Source organism: Delphinus delphis, chromosome 3 (genome assembly GCF_949987515.2).
Source record: "Delphinus delphis chromosome 3, mDelDel1.2, whole genome shotgun sequence".
Classification (NCBI taxonomy): domain Eukaryota; kingdom Metazoa; phylum Chordata; class Mammalia; order Artiodactyla; family Delphinidae; genus Delphinus; species Delphinus delphis.
The window spans coordinates 55,220,548-55,233,966 of NC_082685.1; the positions used below are offsets into that span (position 1 = coordinate 55,220,548).

At 46.8% G+C, this 13,419-nt stretch overlaps 1 protein-coding gene across 2 annotated transcripts; it reads left to right on the forward strand.

Moving 5' to 3' along the window:
- Window positions 1–84: 84 nt before the first annotated feature.
- On the forward strand, window positions 85–12,134 carry HDAC3 (histone deacetylase 3). Of its 2 annotated transcripts, XM_060008653.1 has the most exons (15): window positions 85–194; window positions 302–384; window positions 1,724–1,866; window positions 4,028–4,109; window positions 4,241–4,297; window positions 4,417–4,472; window positions 4,862–4,995; window positions 5,504–5,584; window positions 6,011–6,084; window positions 6,240–6,304; window positions 7,522–7,611; window positions 7,737–7,795; window positions 8,054–8,133; window positions 8,445–8,602; window positions 11,481–12,134. In XM_060008653.1, the coding sequence occupies exons 1-15, from the start codon at window positions 140–142 to the stop codon at window positions 11,548–11,550; spliced, it is 1,287 nt and encodes a 428-aa protein (XP_059864636.1). In that variant the 5' UTR covers window positions 85–139; the 3' UTR covers window positions 11,551–12,134. The 2 variants fall into 2 exon arrangements, with proteins under 2 accessions (XP_059864636.1, XP_059864637.1); XM_060008654.1 differs by lacking the exon at window positions 7,522–7,611.
- The last annotated feature ends 1,285 nt before the right edge of the window (window positions 12,135–13,419 follow it).

Below are 13,419 nucleotides of genomic sequence, written 5' to 3' on the forward strand. Positions count from 1 at the left end.
GGGCGCGGTCTAAGGGAGGCCGGCTTGGGTCTCCCAGTTCCGCAGAGGCAGGCTGCGTGCTTACGCAGCACGCAGGACCGGGGGTGGGGCAGGCGGCCAGGCTGGCGGCGGAGACGCTGGGCCTGGTCCCGCCGGCACCATGGCCAAGACTGTGGCCTATTTCTACGACCCCGACGTGGGCAACTTCCACTACGGTGAGGGAACAAGGTTGTAGGCGAGGGATTTCGGGACGCGGAGGTTTCGAGGTCGGGGCTACAACTCCAGGAATGCGTACTGACGAACTCTCTTCTCTCACCCCCAGGGGCTGGTCACCCTATGAAGCCCCATCGCTTGGCATTGACCCATAGTCTGGTCCTGCACTACGGTCTCTATAAGAAGATGATCGTGAGTCTCGCGGCTTCTGCTGGGGATTGAGGTTGGGGAGGAGCTGCGGCCCTAGGGATGGGTAGGCTGCACTGAATGCACCAAGAGCGACCCACCCCTAGAGTGTGTGTGGGGGGGTAGAAGGAACCAGGAGCACCCCCATATGCAGAGTGTTGGTGGGTGCATCCACTGACTTAATGAGAGATACTTTTTCACCTTAGGTCGGCCACCTTTTGACCTCAAGTGGACCAACTCTTGGCCTAGGGTTAGGGTGGAGTGGGGCTGGTTTGAAGACACAAAATTTTTCCCTCCCCAGCATCTTAGGGCAGTTCTGTGGCCTCAAAGAAGAGAAGGCGGCTGGCTTACTGTATCTGGATGTGAGGTTTACCCTCATTCCCATACCTTCTCTGCCACCTCTCTCCACCTCCAAGCTAGAGCTCCAGGGAGGACTTTGCAGCCCTCTGTGTAAATGTGTATGTGTGTGTAGGACAGAAGGAGATGTCCTGGGTATTCCCTTTTCAACCTAGAATACCACCCGCCCCCCCCCACACACACATAGTTATACTTAATTACTACCTATCCCTCCATCTCCTGGATATACACATGCTGTCTCTTCCTGGCCTGGAATTTATAGCAGTGATATGTGATTATAACATATTGCTCGGCCCTGATGCATTGCAAGGGGAATTAGTCAACTGTATGAATGAGTGTCCACTGCTTGTGCTGAGGCACAGACAAGTTAATTGGTCGTAGAAAAGACTGAGGTGATGTTAGTGCATGAATCCCTGACTCTCTTGAAATTGTTTGCCAGGATGTGCCTTTGAGCATTTTCTGGGGAGAGAAAAACTTTTTGCTCTTGTCCAATTTCTAAAGAAGTGTGTGAACCACTCAAAAGATAATAAATCTCTGGCTTATTAGCACCTGGGCATCTTGGGTTTTAATTAGAAGGTTGTCGTGTGTCCCATATTATTTGATTCCAAAATTAAGAAGAACTCAGAGGAGAGAGTGGACAGAATCAGAGCCCAGGCGAGATGAGTATGAAGAGAATCAGGAATAGGAGATCCAAGGAACAGGGCAGGTGGAAGGGGGTTAAGGTTTGAGAAGGTAGGAAAGGCTGGGCTGGAGGTGGGATGGAAAAGGCAAGCCCAGTGGTCTTTAGGGGGCTTGCTCATAATAAACCACCAAGCTAATCAGAGTCTCTCTTCACTGACATTTGTCTCATAGAATAACAAGGATTGGGGGGCGAGGGGACTGCTGTGTGTAGTTTTGGACAGTCCCCAAGTCTGGGCTCAGTGTGGGCAGTCTCAGCCCAGTGAGTGGGACTGACCCTGCCTGGGTTCACCTTGTGTTTCCATCCGAGGTCTTCAAGCCATACCAGGCCTCCCAGCATGACATGTGCCGCTTCCACTCTGAGGACTACATCGACTTCCTGCAGAGAGTCAGCCCCACCAATATGCAAGGCTTCACCAAGAGCCTTAATGCCTTCAACGTGGGCGATGACTGGTGAGGGGAGGACTGGGACCTTTGATGCCAGACACCTTGTTGCCAGGCATTTCAATGAGAGTACTTGAGTGAGGTCTTGTGGCAGCAGTGGGAAGATATGATGGAGGGGGGATACTTGTCAATGAATCATCATTTACTCGTTTATTCAACAAATATTTATTGGTCATTGGCTCTAGGCCAGGCCCTGCGCTAAATGCTAGGGACGCAATGATCAACAACAACAAAACAATTTTAATATTGCACTTGTGCTAAGGCCTCTGAAGGAGACGTATATGACAGACTATGAGAGTGTATACATGGGAGAATTCTGTAGCCTGGGCAGGGGCTGGTCAGTGGAGGCTTCCTAGAGGAAATAATAAAGATTGAGCTGAGATCTAAAGAAAGTAGGAGGTAATTAGAGGAAAGGTAGTTGGGAGGATGGAGGGTGAGGGGAAGAATGTCTTGGGCAGTAGGGACAACAAGGGTCTGTGGTAGGACAGAGTGAGACTTATTTGAGGTACAGAAAAAAGGCCACCCACAGAATCTGAGAGTGATCTGAATCGAGGCTTAAAGAGATAGGTAGGGCCTTTGAAAAGTAAACAGCCCTATTATGAATTGGGGTTTTTAACCTCTTGAGTAGGGGGAAGTCATCAAAGGGTTTTAAAAAGCAAGAGAGTGATTAGACACTACCACATTTACGTTGAACTCATATCATAAGAAGTAGACTCAGAGTTAGGCCCTGTGGGAAGAAGGTGGACAACAAAGATAAGCCATGATCCTTGCTTCCATTCTAGTCTACATCCACAAAAATATAGTGACCACAACAGCTGCCATCTGCACAATTCATTTCTAAACTTTTTGTTAGGGAAAATTTCAAACATTTCTGAAACTACGGTGAACCCGCATGTATCTATCACTGAGCTACAACACTTAGAGCAAATGGCTAATCTTACTTCGTCTATATCCTCCCATGTTAGATTATTCTAAAGCAAATTCCAGATGTCACACCCTTTTATCCATAAATACTTTACTATATATCTCCAAATGATACTCTTTAAAAAAAAGTGAACAATATCATCACACCTGAAAAATTAACAGTAATTCCTTCATATCATCAAATATGCAATCAGTACTTAAATTTCTCCAGTCGTCTCAAATTTTTTCCTTTTTGCAGTTAAATTACTTTAATTAAGGTTTAAACAAGGTCCACATATTATATTTGGTTGCTACGTCTCTTAAGACTTTTAACCTATAATGTTTCCTTCTCTCCTTTGAATTTATTTTTTGAAGAAACGTGGTTGTTGATCCTATAGTTTCCTACAACAGCTACAGTTTATTGAGTACTTATTCTGCTGTGCCAAGGATTACTGGTATATCCACCTAATTCTCACATCACCCGTGAGATGTACTAGTCCTTTTCCTGATGGTAGGCATAAGTACATAAACTGAAATTTGAGGAGATTTTGGTAACTTAACCTGAGTCACATAACTGGTCAGTGGAGGTGGCAGGATTCAGATCCAGAGCCTAGGTTTTTAAACACTACATTAATCCGTTTCCCTGAAAGATCCTACCAATAGAAGCAGCCTGGGCTGGAGGATAGAGGCCAACTCCTCAGGCTGGCCCTGAGCACCTTCCCAACCTTATCCCCACACCCCTGCTGCACAGGGTATCTTCCTGGAGTGCCCTTTGTTCCCCATTCAGCCTCACCAAGGCCTTCTCAGCCTTCACACCACCATGAAGCTTCATGCCATGGAGCCTTTCTTGAGCACACCAGTCGCAGTGGTCTGTCCTGCACACGCTGCCCTGCCCATTGGATTTTTCAGTTACATGCTGTCTTGGGAGGTTCTTTGTGTTATTGCTGCTGCTATTTCTGAGTTCACTTTATAGATCTGAGAATGCAGAGTCAGCCCTCAGGCCACAGCTGGGGCCATAAATGCTCTTTGTGCAGCTAGGGAATACTACCACTGGGCTTCCCTACTTCCCATCCAGTGCCTCGCACAAGGCTCGGTACATGGTTTGGTCTAAAATATTTGTCAAATAAATTTGCAGATAACCCAGGTATGTAGGAGGGGCAGGGGGGTTATTGAAGCATGGAGATCAGAGGGCTTTGGGGTAGGGAGAGGGGTGTAGGAAGGGAGTGGACAAAGGTAAAAGGGCTCCAACTTGCTCTTCTTCCTGCAGCCCAGTGTTTCCCGGGCTCTTTGAGTTCTGCTCCCGTTACACAGGTGCATCTCTGCAAGGAGCAACCCAGCTGAACAACAAGGTGACCATAGCCCCGAGTCCTATTTCCCCCTTCCTGTGGGTCCCTGAATCCAAGGCCTTAACCCTGATCCTGAGCTCCCAGCTTTGGCGGTGGGCAGGAGAAGGACTGTGAGTTGGGTGTTTGTCTTTCAGATCTGTGATATTGCCATTAACTGGGCTGGTGGTCTGCACCATGCCAAGAAGTTTGAGGTGAGTGAGGAGGAGATAGGGGAGACAACAGCTACTGTAGGGTAGGAGGTCAGGATGACACTAGGGGGCAGCTGGGTGGAGGAGTCGTTCCTCTCTGTAAGACCACTCTCTTACCATAGGCTTCTGGCTTCTGCTATGTCAATGACATTGTGATTGGCATCCTGGAGCTGCTCAAGTAAGTAGCCTGGGAGGAGATGGCGGGACTTAAGAGGCTCTTGGCTGAGGAGGTCTGAGACTGCCCTGGCCCTGACCCTAACCTCCACCCCACACTAGCTTTTCCCAAGTTCTTGATGCTTTTCTCAGGCTGCCTCTTCCTGTGCTCTGCTGCAGATTCCCCGCTGCCTGCTCACATTTCAGCCTTCTCTGCACATCCCTCTCCTGTCCCTGCCTCCAGGCTGGAGCCCCAGGGTTGCCCTTAGGGAACTGGTGGTATTAGGTTTCAGGTGACTTGGGCCAATGTAGACTCTTCATAATTCCAGACCTTGTGTTTGGGAGGAGCGGGTTGGGGGGTTTTCCTCCTGGGGTTCACCTCTGCCTCAGACCCTGGCTTTGCCCTCACCCCAGGTACCACCCTCGGGTGCTCTACATTGATATTGACATCCACCACGGTGACGGGGTTCAGGAAGCCTTCTACCTCACGGACCGGGTCATGACAGTGTCCTTCCACAAATACGGAAACTACTTCTTCCCTGGCACAGGTATGGGAATAGGAACGTCTGTCCCCTTCATACTCTTCAGCTCTTACCATGACTTTCTCCTCCTCAGCCTCAGGTCTCAGCTCCGATGGCCCCCTCCTTGGAGAAGCCTTTCCTGATCACCCCGTTACTCTGTCACATCACTCTGCTTAGTTTTTTCAGAGCACTCACTGCTGTTTGAATTTATTGTGGTGTTTTGTTTTGTTTACTGCCTCCCCCCTTATCATGCCTACCTCCCAAGAACGTAAGCTTGGTGGAATTTCAATCATTTCGTTAGTTCTCTTTACTGCTGTATCCCCAGTGCCTCGCTCCCAGCTTGGCTCATGGTAGGCCCTCCAAAAGTATCTGTTGAATGAATGCAAGCTGCAGGGGACTTAGTGGTTCGAGGGAGTGAGTGGCGGGCGCACATAGATGGAGTGAGAGGCCCTCGGAGTACAGTTGGGGTTGAAGCGGCTGGGTTGTAGATACCTCCCGGGTACCGCTGCCACTCCCACCCCCCACTTCCCTACAGGTGACATGTATGAAGTTGGAGCAGAGAGTGGCCGCTACTACTGCCTCAATGTGCCCCTGCGGGATGGCATTGATGACCAGAGTATGTACTGAAGTCTTCTCCCCGCTCACTAGGCTCCTGCTCTCTCTCCTTGAGTTAACTTCTTCTGCCTGATGTTGTCTGCTGTTGGGCCAGGTGTCCTTAAGGATGAATGGCCTTCAGAGGGACCGTGAATTCCCCGGAAATTGTATGCAACATATTGTATGTGCATTTTTCTGGGAAAAGGGTCATTAGCTTCCATCAGTCACTCCAGAAGTTCATCAGACCCCACCTAGAAGTTTAGAACCAATGGTTGCCCCTTTGGGTTGCCCCATTCCTGGGGCAACATCTAGAAGCGTATACTTTGGCTTTTGGTAACTTTTGCCACGCGTTCCTGGGCTCCATGCTCTCTGAACCCCCTTTTTCCTTTTGTTCCCTGTCTCCCCATCCCCTTGGGGTGCCAGGTGCCCATCTTTGGCCCTCTCCCAGGTTACAAGCACCTTTTCCAGCCAGTTATCAACCAGGTGGTGGACTTCTACCAACCCACGTGCATTGTGCTCCAGGTAATACTGTCAGTGCCTCCTCAGGCACTGGGCTTGAGGGAAGAGAGCAGGAAAGAGGAGAGTCCCTAGGCTGGTGGGGGAAGGGAAGTGAAGGACATCTGTGACATTCTGAGTAGTTATCTCACTGTAGCCACCTTGGGTTTTGATTTTTGCAGTGTGGAGCTGACTCTCTGGGCTGTGATCGATTGGGCTGCTTCAACCTCAGCATTCGAGGACATGGGTGAGGCCTGCCCTCCTTCCACTCCCCCAGGTTTTCACATGGCCTTGGGCCTCAATACATGGAATGGGAGTAGTTGGGGAATGGACCTCACCTCCTTTTGTGACTCAAAAATAGCTACATGTTGTACTTTGAACCAGAAATGTCACCTTGAACAGTGTTCCCCAGTTGGTCATTCATTCACAGTAGGTTTTTGTTAAGCACCTATTATGTTCCAGGCATTGTACTAGGAGATGGGGATGCAGTGGGGAAACTCCCATGGAGTTTACAGTTTAGCCTAGGAAACAGACAAAAAATAAGTAAGCAAACAAGACAGGTAGATAGTTATAAATTCTGTGAAGGAAAAAGATAGAAAGCTAAGACACAGGATAACAATGGAGAACCTACTTTAGATAGCACGATTTGGGAAGAATTTCCCAAAATTCTGAGCTGAGACCTGGAGGCTAAAAGGAGCGAGCCATAAAAGGAGCAGAGGGAGGTCTATCCCAAGCAGTGAGAAGGACCCATGCAGAGGCTCTGAGACAGGGCAGAGCTGGTATAGTGGAGGAGATGAAGTAAAACCAACAAGGTAGGGACAGGGAGAGCAGGCTGCAGGTGGTTTGAGGTGAGGTCTGAGAAGTCGGCAGTGGTGGGGTTGTGCAGAGCCTTTAGACCCTGGTAAGGAGTCTGGATTATATTTCAGATGTGATGGGAAACTTTAGACAGGTTTTAAACAGGGAAGTGATATGATCCGGCTTATATTTTAAAGTGACTGCTCTGAGTGCTGAATGGAGAAAGGTTTGGGGTGGCGGGGGGGCGGTACACAGGAGTGGAAGTGGGAAGACCAGTTAGGAAGCTATTGGTATTGTGTAGGCAGGATGCCAAGTTGGAGGAGGTGGTTGATGGAGAGAAGCAGATGATTTGAGTTATATTTTGGTGGCTGAACTGACAGCACTTGCTGGTGCCTTGGTGAGAACAGTTGATTAACAGGTCGGGTGCCAGGGTGGGTGCTGAGCAGGACAGAGGTAGGAGTGCGCCCTATTTTAAAGTTTTTATTGAGACACAACATGTGGATAATACAGTGCGCAAATCTCAGGGATATAACTTAGTGATTTTCACTGCCTAGATCAAGATAGAGAACATTTCTAGTTTCCTTGTGCACCTTTCCAGGCAATATCTAGAAGCATATACTTTGGCTTTTGGTCACTTCTGCCACCTGTTCCTCTGGTTCCTTTTAACAGGGAGTGCGTTGAATATGTCAAGAGCTTCAATATCCCTCTGCTAGTGCTAGGTGGTGGTGGCTATACTGTCCGGAATGTTGCCCGCTGTTGGTGAGCACGCCCCCATTTTTCCTCCTCCCCCTTGTCCAGTGTGAGCTAGGGGCTCCCTGAGAGATGGCCAGGTGGGCCCTTCAGCCCACTTGTTCAGCCCGCCCCCCTCTGCTGGTTTGTTTCAGGACGTATGAGACATCGCTGCTAGTAGAAGAGGCCATTAGTGAGGAGCTTCCCTACAGTGGTAAGGACCACCCCATGATGCCCCCAGAACAGGAAGGCCATTTTCACAAGACCCCAAAATGGCCTGGTTTGAAAGCAGGTGGAAAGTTTGACTTTCTCAGAGCTCTGCAGACTAAACCCCTGAACCCAGGTCAGGGAAAAGGTTGGGCAGCTATTACGTAGGGGTTTCGGATGGAAAGGAAAGGGAGTGGCAAGTCTTGGGACCTGCCTGCCTCTATCTGAGCCATAACGTCTCCTCCTAATCTCCTTTTCCCCCAAGAATACTTTGAGTACTTTGCCCCGGACTTCACGCTCCATCCAGACGTCAGCACCCGCATCGAGAATCAGAACTCACGCCAGGTCAGCAGCTCGGAGAAGCTGAGCACCAGGGCGGGGGAGCCCAGGAGAGGTCCAGGATGTGGGAAGTCAGAGAAACCAGGGAAGAAAAGAAGTTCTCAGCCATCACTGTCACTGTTCTCAGCTAGGAGGCAGCCCAGGTTAAGGCAGAAGCAGTCAGGGTTGGGAGGAGCGACAGTTAACAGCTGGGAGACTCAAACTAAGATGCGAGGTGGGATTGAAACTAGGACAGTAGGGGCAAAAGGCAGTTAGAAGCATAGATGCCCTGGGAATCACTGGGAGCTGCTCACTGTCTATTCCTCATCCCCAACCAGTATCTGGACCAGATCCGCCAGACAATCTTTGAAAACCTGAAGATGCTGAACCATGCACCTAGTGTCCAGATTCACGATGTGCCGGCAGACCTCCTAACCTATGACAGGACTGATGAGGCTGACGCAGAGGAGAGGGGTCCCGAGGAGAACTACAGCAGGTCTGGGGCAGGGACTTGAGAGCAAGGGATTCCCACAAGCTTTTTGGGGAGGTTAAGAGGGAAAAAGTACATTAGAGGGCATTAGCCTAATTGTCCTTGGCTTACCTCCTTTGGTATGTGGCAATCCCACACTTTTCTGCCCTGCTTCTAATGACGTAAGTAACATATGTTTGTTGTAAAAATTTTAAACAGCACCAAAATATGTTCAGTTTGCTTTTACACGATCCCAGACCCGTTTCACAAAGTATCCAATGTTAATAGTTTGATTTCTATCTTTTCAGATTTTTTCTGTAGATTACAACTGTACTATTTAACATTCACATATAAACACAAGGGCACACATACACTCATTTTCAGAGTTGTGCAGTCTTTTTTTTTTTAATACAAATTGGATTACTCTATACATGTTCTACAATTTCCAACTTTTTTTTTAACATAACAGTGTATCTTTTCATGCCAATATATATAAAAATCTGCTTCATTATTTTATTAGCTGTATAATATTCCATTGTGTGGATGTAGCATAATTTAACCAAGTGCCATTGACAGGCATTTACATTATTTCCCATTTTATCCATATTACAAAGAGTATGGAAGTGAATCCCCGTCCATATACATCTTTGCATGCTTGTTTGAGTGGGTGAGATTCCTGGAATTGTTGTTGCTAGGTCAAAGGCTGTGTGCACTAAAATTTTTTTATTTGTTGCCAAATTGCCTTCCATAAAGTCTGTAACAGTTTATATTCTTGGCAGCATTTTACTCACTCCTTCCAGATTCTAAGCTGGACAGGTCACTGCCCATGTACTGCTCTTGAAAGGCCCTTAGATTTCTTTCCTCTGTTAATTTTCTCAGTTGTATTATGTATGTGTGTGTGTTTTTATGTCTTTACCTTTCTGAGATACATATTAAAATATTTACAGATGCACTGAATAGGGGAAAAAAAAGACTAGAATAGACTTTTTAAAAAACTCCAAACCAGGCTTTTCTGAAAAATGAAGGGGAAAAACAGCAGAACCCAGAAGTGCAGAAACAGATGCACTTAATAGAGAACAGATTTCCTTACGTGACTGGGGGATAACCACAGCTGGACGCTTGTAGGACACCTGATCCTGCTCCCATGCACTGTTAGATGTTTGATCTGGCTCTGCTGCAGAGTCTGATGGGCTTCTCAGTCCCTTCCAGAATCTTCTGTCTTTCTTAGAGTTCAGGCTTTCAGATCTCTCCTCTGGACCTGGGCTCTACTGCTTAGACCCTTGGGACCACTCCAACCCTTCTTCTCCATGAGTAACCCCTTATTTTCTCTCTTGGTTGAGGAAGTATCTGAACATCTGGCCTCAGGGATCCTTTTTGACCCCTCATCTCCTTCTCAACTTCTCCAGGTCTCTGGGGCTTGACTTTTAGAAATTGATTTTCTTAAAAATCTGTTTTTAAGTTCTTCCTTTTGGCAAAGTTTGTTTTATTTTTATCTGTAGTTCCAGGCTGGTATCTGGGCCTAGTTTCTGCATTATACAGCCTGCTCTCAAGAGCCAGCAGAAGCCTCAGGCCTCTTCCTGTCCTAAGCCCTACCATCAGACCACCCACTGAACTCCTTTTCTTTGATGCCTATAGCTCCAGCTTGCATATCATTTGCAGAGTAGTAATAAGTTTTACCACTTTTTGTGGGTTTGCTAAGCAGCAGACTGTTACTGAGTGCTTTATATTAAAACATACATGATACAATGTCATCCTGTCCTCAGTCTCTTGCCATCAGACAACCCTAAGAGGCGCTATTCTTAAATTACCAGAAGAGGAATCTAAGGCTCAGAGAGGCTAAATAACTTTCTGAAAGTCCCACAGCTAGCTAAATATCAGGGCTGAGATTCAAACTCGAGTCTCTGACTCCTCACCTTTAACCCTTGTGCACTTAGAGGTAACTGAGACATTGCTTTCCAGGCAGAGGGGCCTTTCCTGACTTTGTTCCCTGGCTTCTCTTTGATGACTTTCTTCCTTCTTTCTCAGTTATCAGCCGTGGGCAGGATAATTCAGTTATACATATTCTCCCAGAGAATAGTTTTCCAAAAAGAAAGAGAGCAGTATTGAGTGCTTACGGGATCTTGTGTTGCTTTCACATCCCTTTGCTCACTACAGGTTTATAGTATATCACTCGTCTGCTAAAAATGCTCCTTTCCATTGCACTTAGAAGAAAATCCAAATTTCTGACGGTGGCTTTAAGAGGCCCTGCATGCCTTAAAGGCCCTTACCTATGTCCCTGGTCTCATCTCTAATGACCATCGTCTGTGCACACTTCCCCTAGCCATCTTGACCTCCTTTTCTCACTGGAATACATCAGTCTCCGTCCACCTTATAACTTCTGTACTTGGTTTTCTTGCAGCTTGGAATGGTCTTCCTGATGTCTTTGCCTGTCCAGCTTCTTCTCAGACTTCAGGTCTTACCTTGTTAGAACAGCCTCTCCTGATAAACCTATCTGAAATTTTACCTGTTTCCTCCCATCACGCTCAGTCACATCCCTTTATTTCATTTTATTCGTAGTGCGTTCCACCATCTGAAATTACCATATTTATGTTTTTACTTTGTTAGTTATTGTCAGTCTCATTTATTCGGTGAGTTTTTTGAGGATGGGCGGAAATTTTGTCTGATTGATTCTCTACTGCTAAGGCTTATGACAGTGTCTGGCACAGAGCAGTCTGTCAGTAAATGTTTATTGACTATATGAATGCATGAATGCATAGCAGTCAGTCTCTACCAGCAGAAGGAGAGGAGTGGTTCCCTGACAATGGGGGCCTGAGAAATGGCTCCAGAGAGGGTACCTATGTGGGAGAAGATTGGAACTTGGAGAGTGGGAACCTGACCTCTCTTTCTCTCTTTCCTTACTTTGTAGGCCAGAGGCACCCAATGAATTCTATGATGGAGACCATGACAATGACAAGGAAAGCGACGTGGAGATTTAAGAGTGGCTGGGCTTGCTGTGTCCCCAGATATTCCTTTTTACCTCTTGGTTGGGTGGGAGGGAAAAGGTGTGGCTCTTCCACCCCTGGTCAGGTTACTCTCAGGGCTTTTACCAACGCTGGGGGAGGGTTTGGAGACCACATCTTGTTCTGGAACCAACTATCCCCTCTCTTCTCCCTCCCAAGGTCTGAGAATGGTACCTATTAGGGATTGGATGGGGAAAAGGATAGCCATCTCTAGGACATCTTGGGCGGTGAGCCCTAGAGGCCAGTCCCAGCCCTTCTGGCTCCCTTATTCCTTCCCTACTTCCCTGTAACCCAGAGGCTTTAGGGGTGAGGGGGTAGACAGGAGTAAGGTTGCCTTTGACTTCCTCCTGGGTTCTCCTAATGCAGGCCTTGTTTCCAGTGCAGGTGAAGAGTAAGGGATTTTAGGGGGCTCTGGCTCCCTAACACCTTAACCCAGATGATGGGAAGTGCAGTTTTGAGATCGGGGAGGATGTGAAAATGTCCTGTTCTAACTTCTGGCTTTATGTCCATTTTACCACCCTTTTTATTCAATAAACCAAGTTGGTATTTTTTGTACCTTTTGCCTTTCTGGGAATATTCTTAATTCTTGCTAGCTGCCTGTGTATGAAGAGAGAGGAAATGGGGTGATGATGTATATAATAAAAATCATAGTTAACATTCATTCAGCACTCACCTTACATTAGGACCTGTATATATGTATTCTACATGGATTGTCTTACTCATATATAGGGAGTTAAGAGAGCATATTAGTTAAGAGTTAGACAAACCTGAGCAGATTACTAGCTTAAGAGAGGGAGTAGAAGATGACTTCAGGTTTTTGAACCTGGGTGTTGGGATTGGTGATGCTAGTTGGTGAGGATACACTGAGGTAAAATGGTGACTGACATAAGCAGTTGCTCCTTATCTTCATTGTCTATGTGAAGAATGATGCTAGATATTGTAGTAGCCACAAACATGGACTCTTCCCCAGTAGGGAGTAAGATAAATGCTATAGTAGATGTAGACAGTGGTACAAGAAAGAAGAGTAATGCCTGGATCACTCTTTCCATGCTCTGATCCTGTCGTTTCTCAACACTAGCATAGAAAGTAAGTAGCTTTTGAACTGTTTGGGACAAATTGATTTCGAAGTGTGGGCTGGATAACTCTGTGCAACTGTCCATCAGGCAATTAGAAAGTGGAAGGTAAGAGATGAAGGTCAGATTTAGGAGCCAGCCAGCTTGGCAGAGTCTTTGTAAAATAACAGACCCTAGACTGAGCACTGGGCTCCCTAATGAATGAGTCACTGACTGCTCTCCAGGAACATGCAGTTGAAATCTTTTGCCAGTCGTGGGAAAGATAAGTCCAGACTTTGAGGACTTACTGGGTACCACAGGCTTTTCACACAAGGGACAGATGTAGCTATTCTTGAGAATAGATGAAATCACTGAGGGAGGAATCAAGCTAGTAGAGCAAAGAACACACTTTTGGAGAATGCCTGTTTTTTTCACTCAGGTTTGGTTTATGTCAGTAGGGAATCCTGGTTAAATATAGGGCTTGGCCGTCAGACCAACCTGCTTTTAAGTTTTTTGTCACTTCATTATGTGTCCCTGGGCAAGTCACTTCAATTGTCGATGTCCAAATTTCCTATCTTTAAAATGGTGAGACTAGTGGAATCTATCACATGGCATTGTGAGGATTCAGTGAGAAAATAGGTGTAGAGTGTTTTTGCATAGAGTCTGGCATAGAACAAGTGTATGGTAAATGGTTAGCTATTATTAAGCTTCAGGCACACTGTAGCAATAACTAGTTTTTCCAGATTAGAAACATGGAAAGTAGTAGACCTTGGATTTAGAACTAGGTAATCTA

What these genes read in the sequence shown, in the direction of transcription:
- HDAC3 (XM_060008653.1), top strand. Translation starts at nt 140, where the DNA reads ATGGCCAAGACTGTGGCCTATTTCTACGACCCCGACGTGGGCAACTTC. An exon ending in GTCTCTATAAGAAGATGATC is followed by an intron (nt 385 to 1,723) that starts GTGAGTCTCGCG and finishes TTTCCATCCGAG; the next exon opens with GTCTTCAAGCCATACCAGGC. An exon ending in TGAGGAGCTTCCCTACAGTG is followed by an intron (nt 7,796 to 8,053) that starts GTAAGGACCACC and finishes TTTTCCCCCAAG; the next exon opens with AATACTTTGAGTACTTTGCC.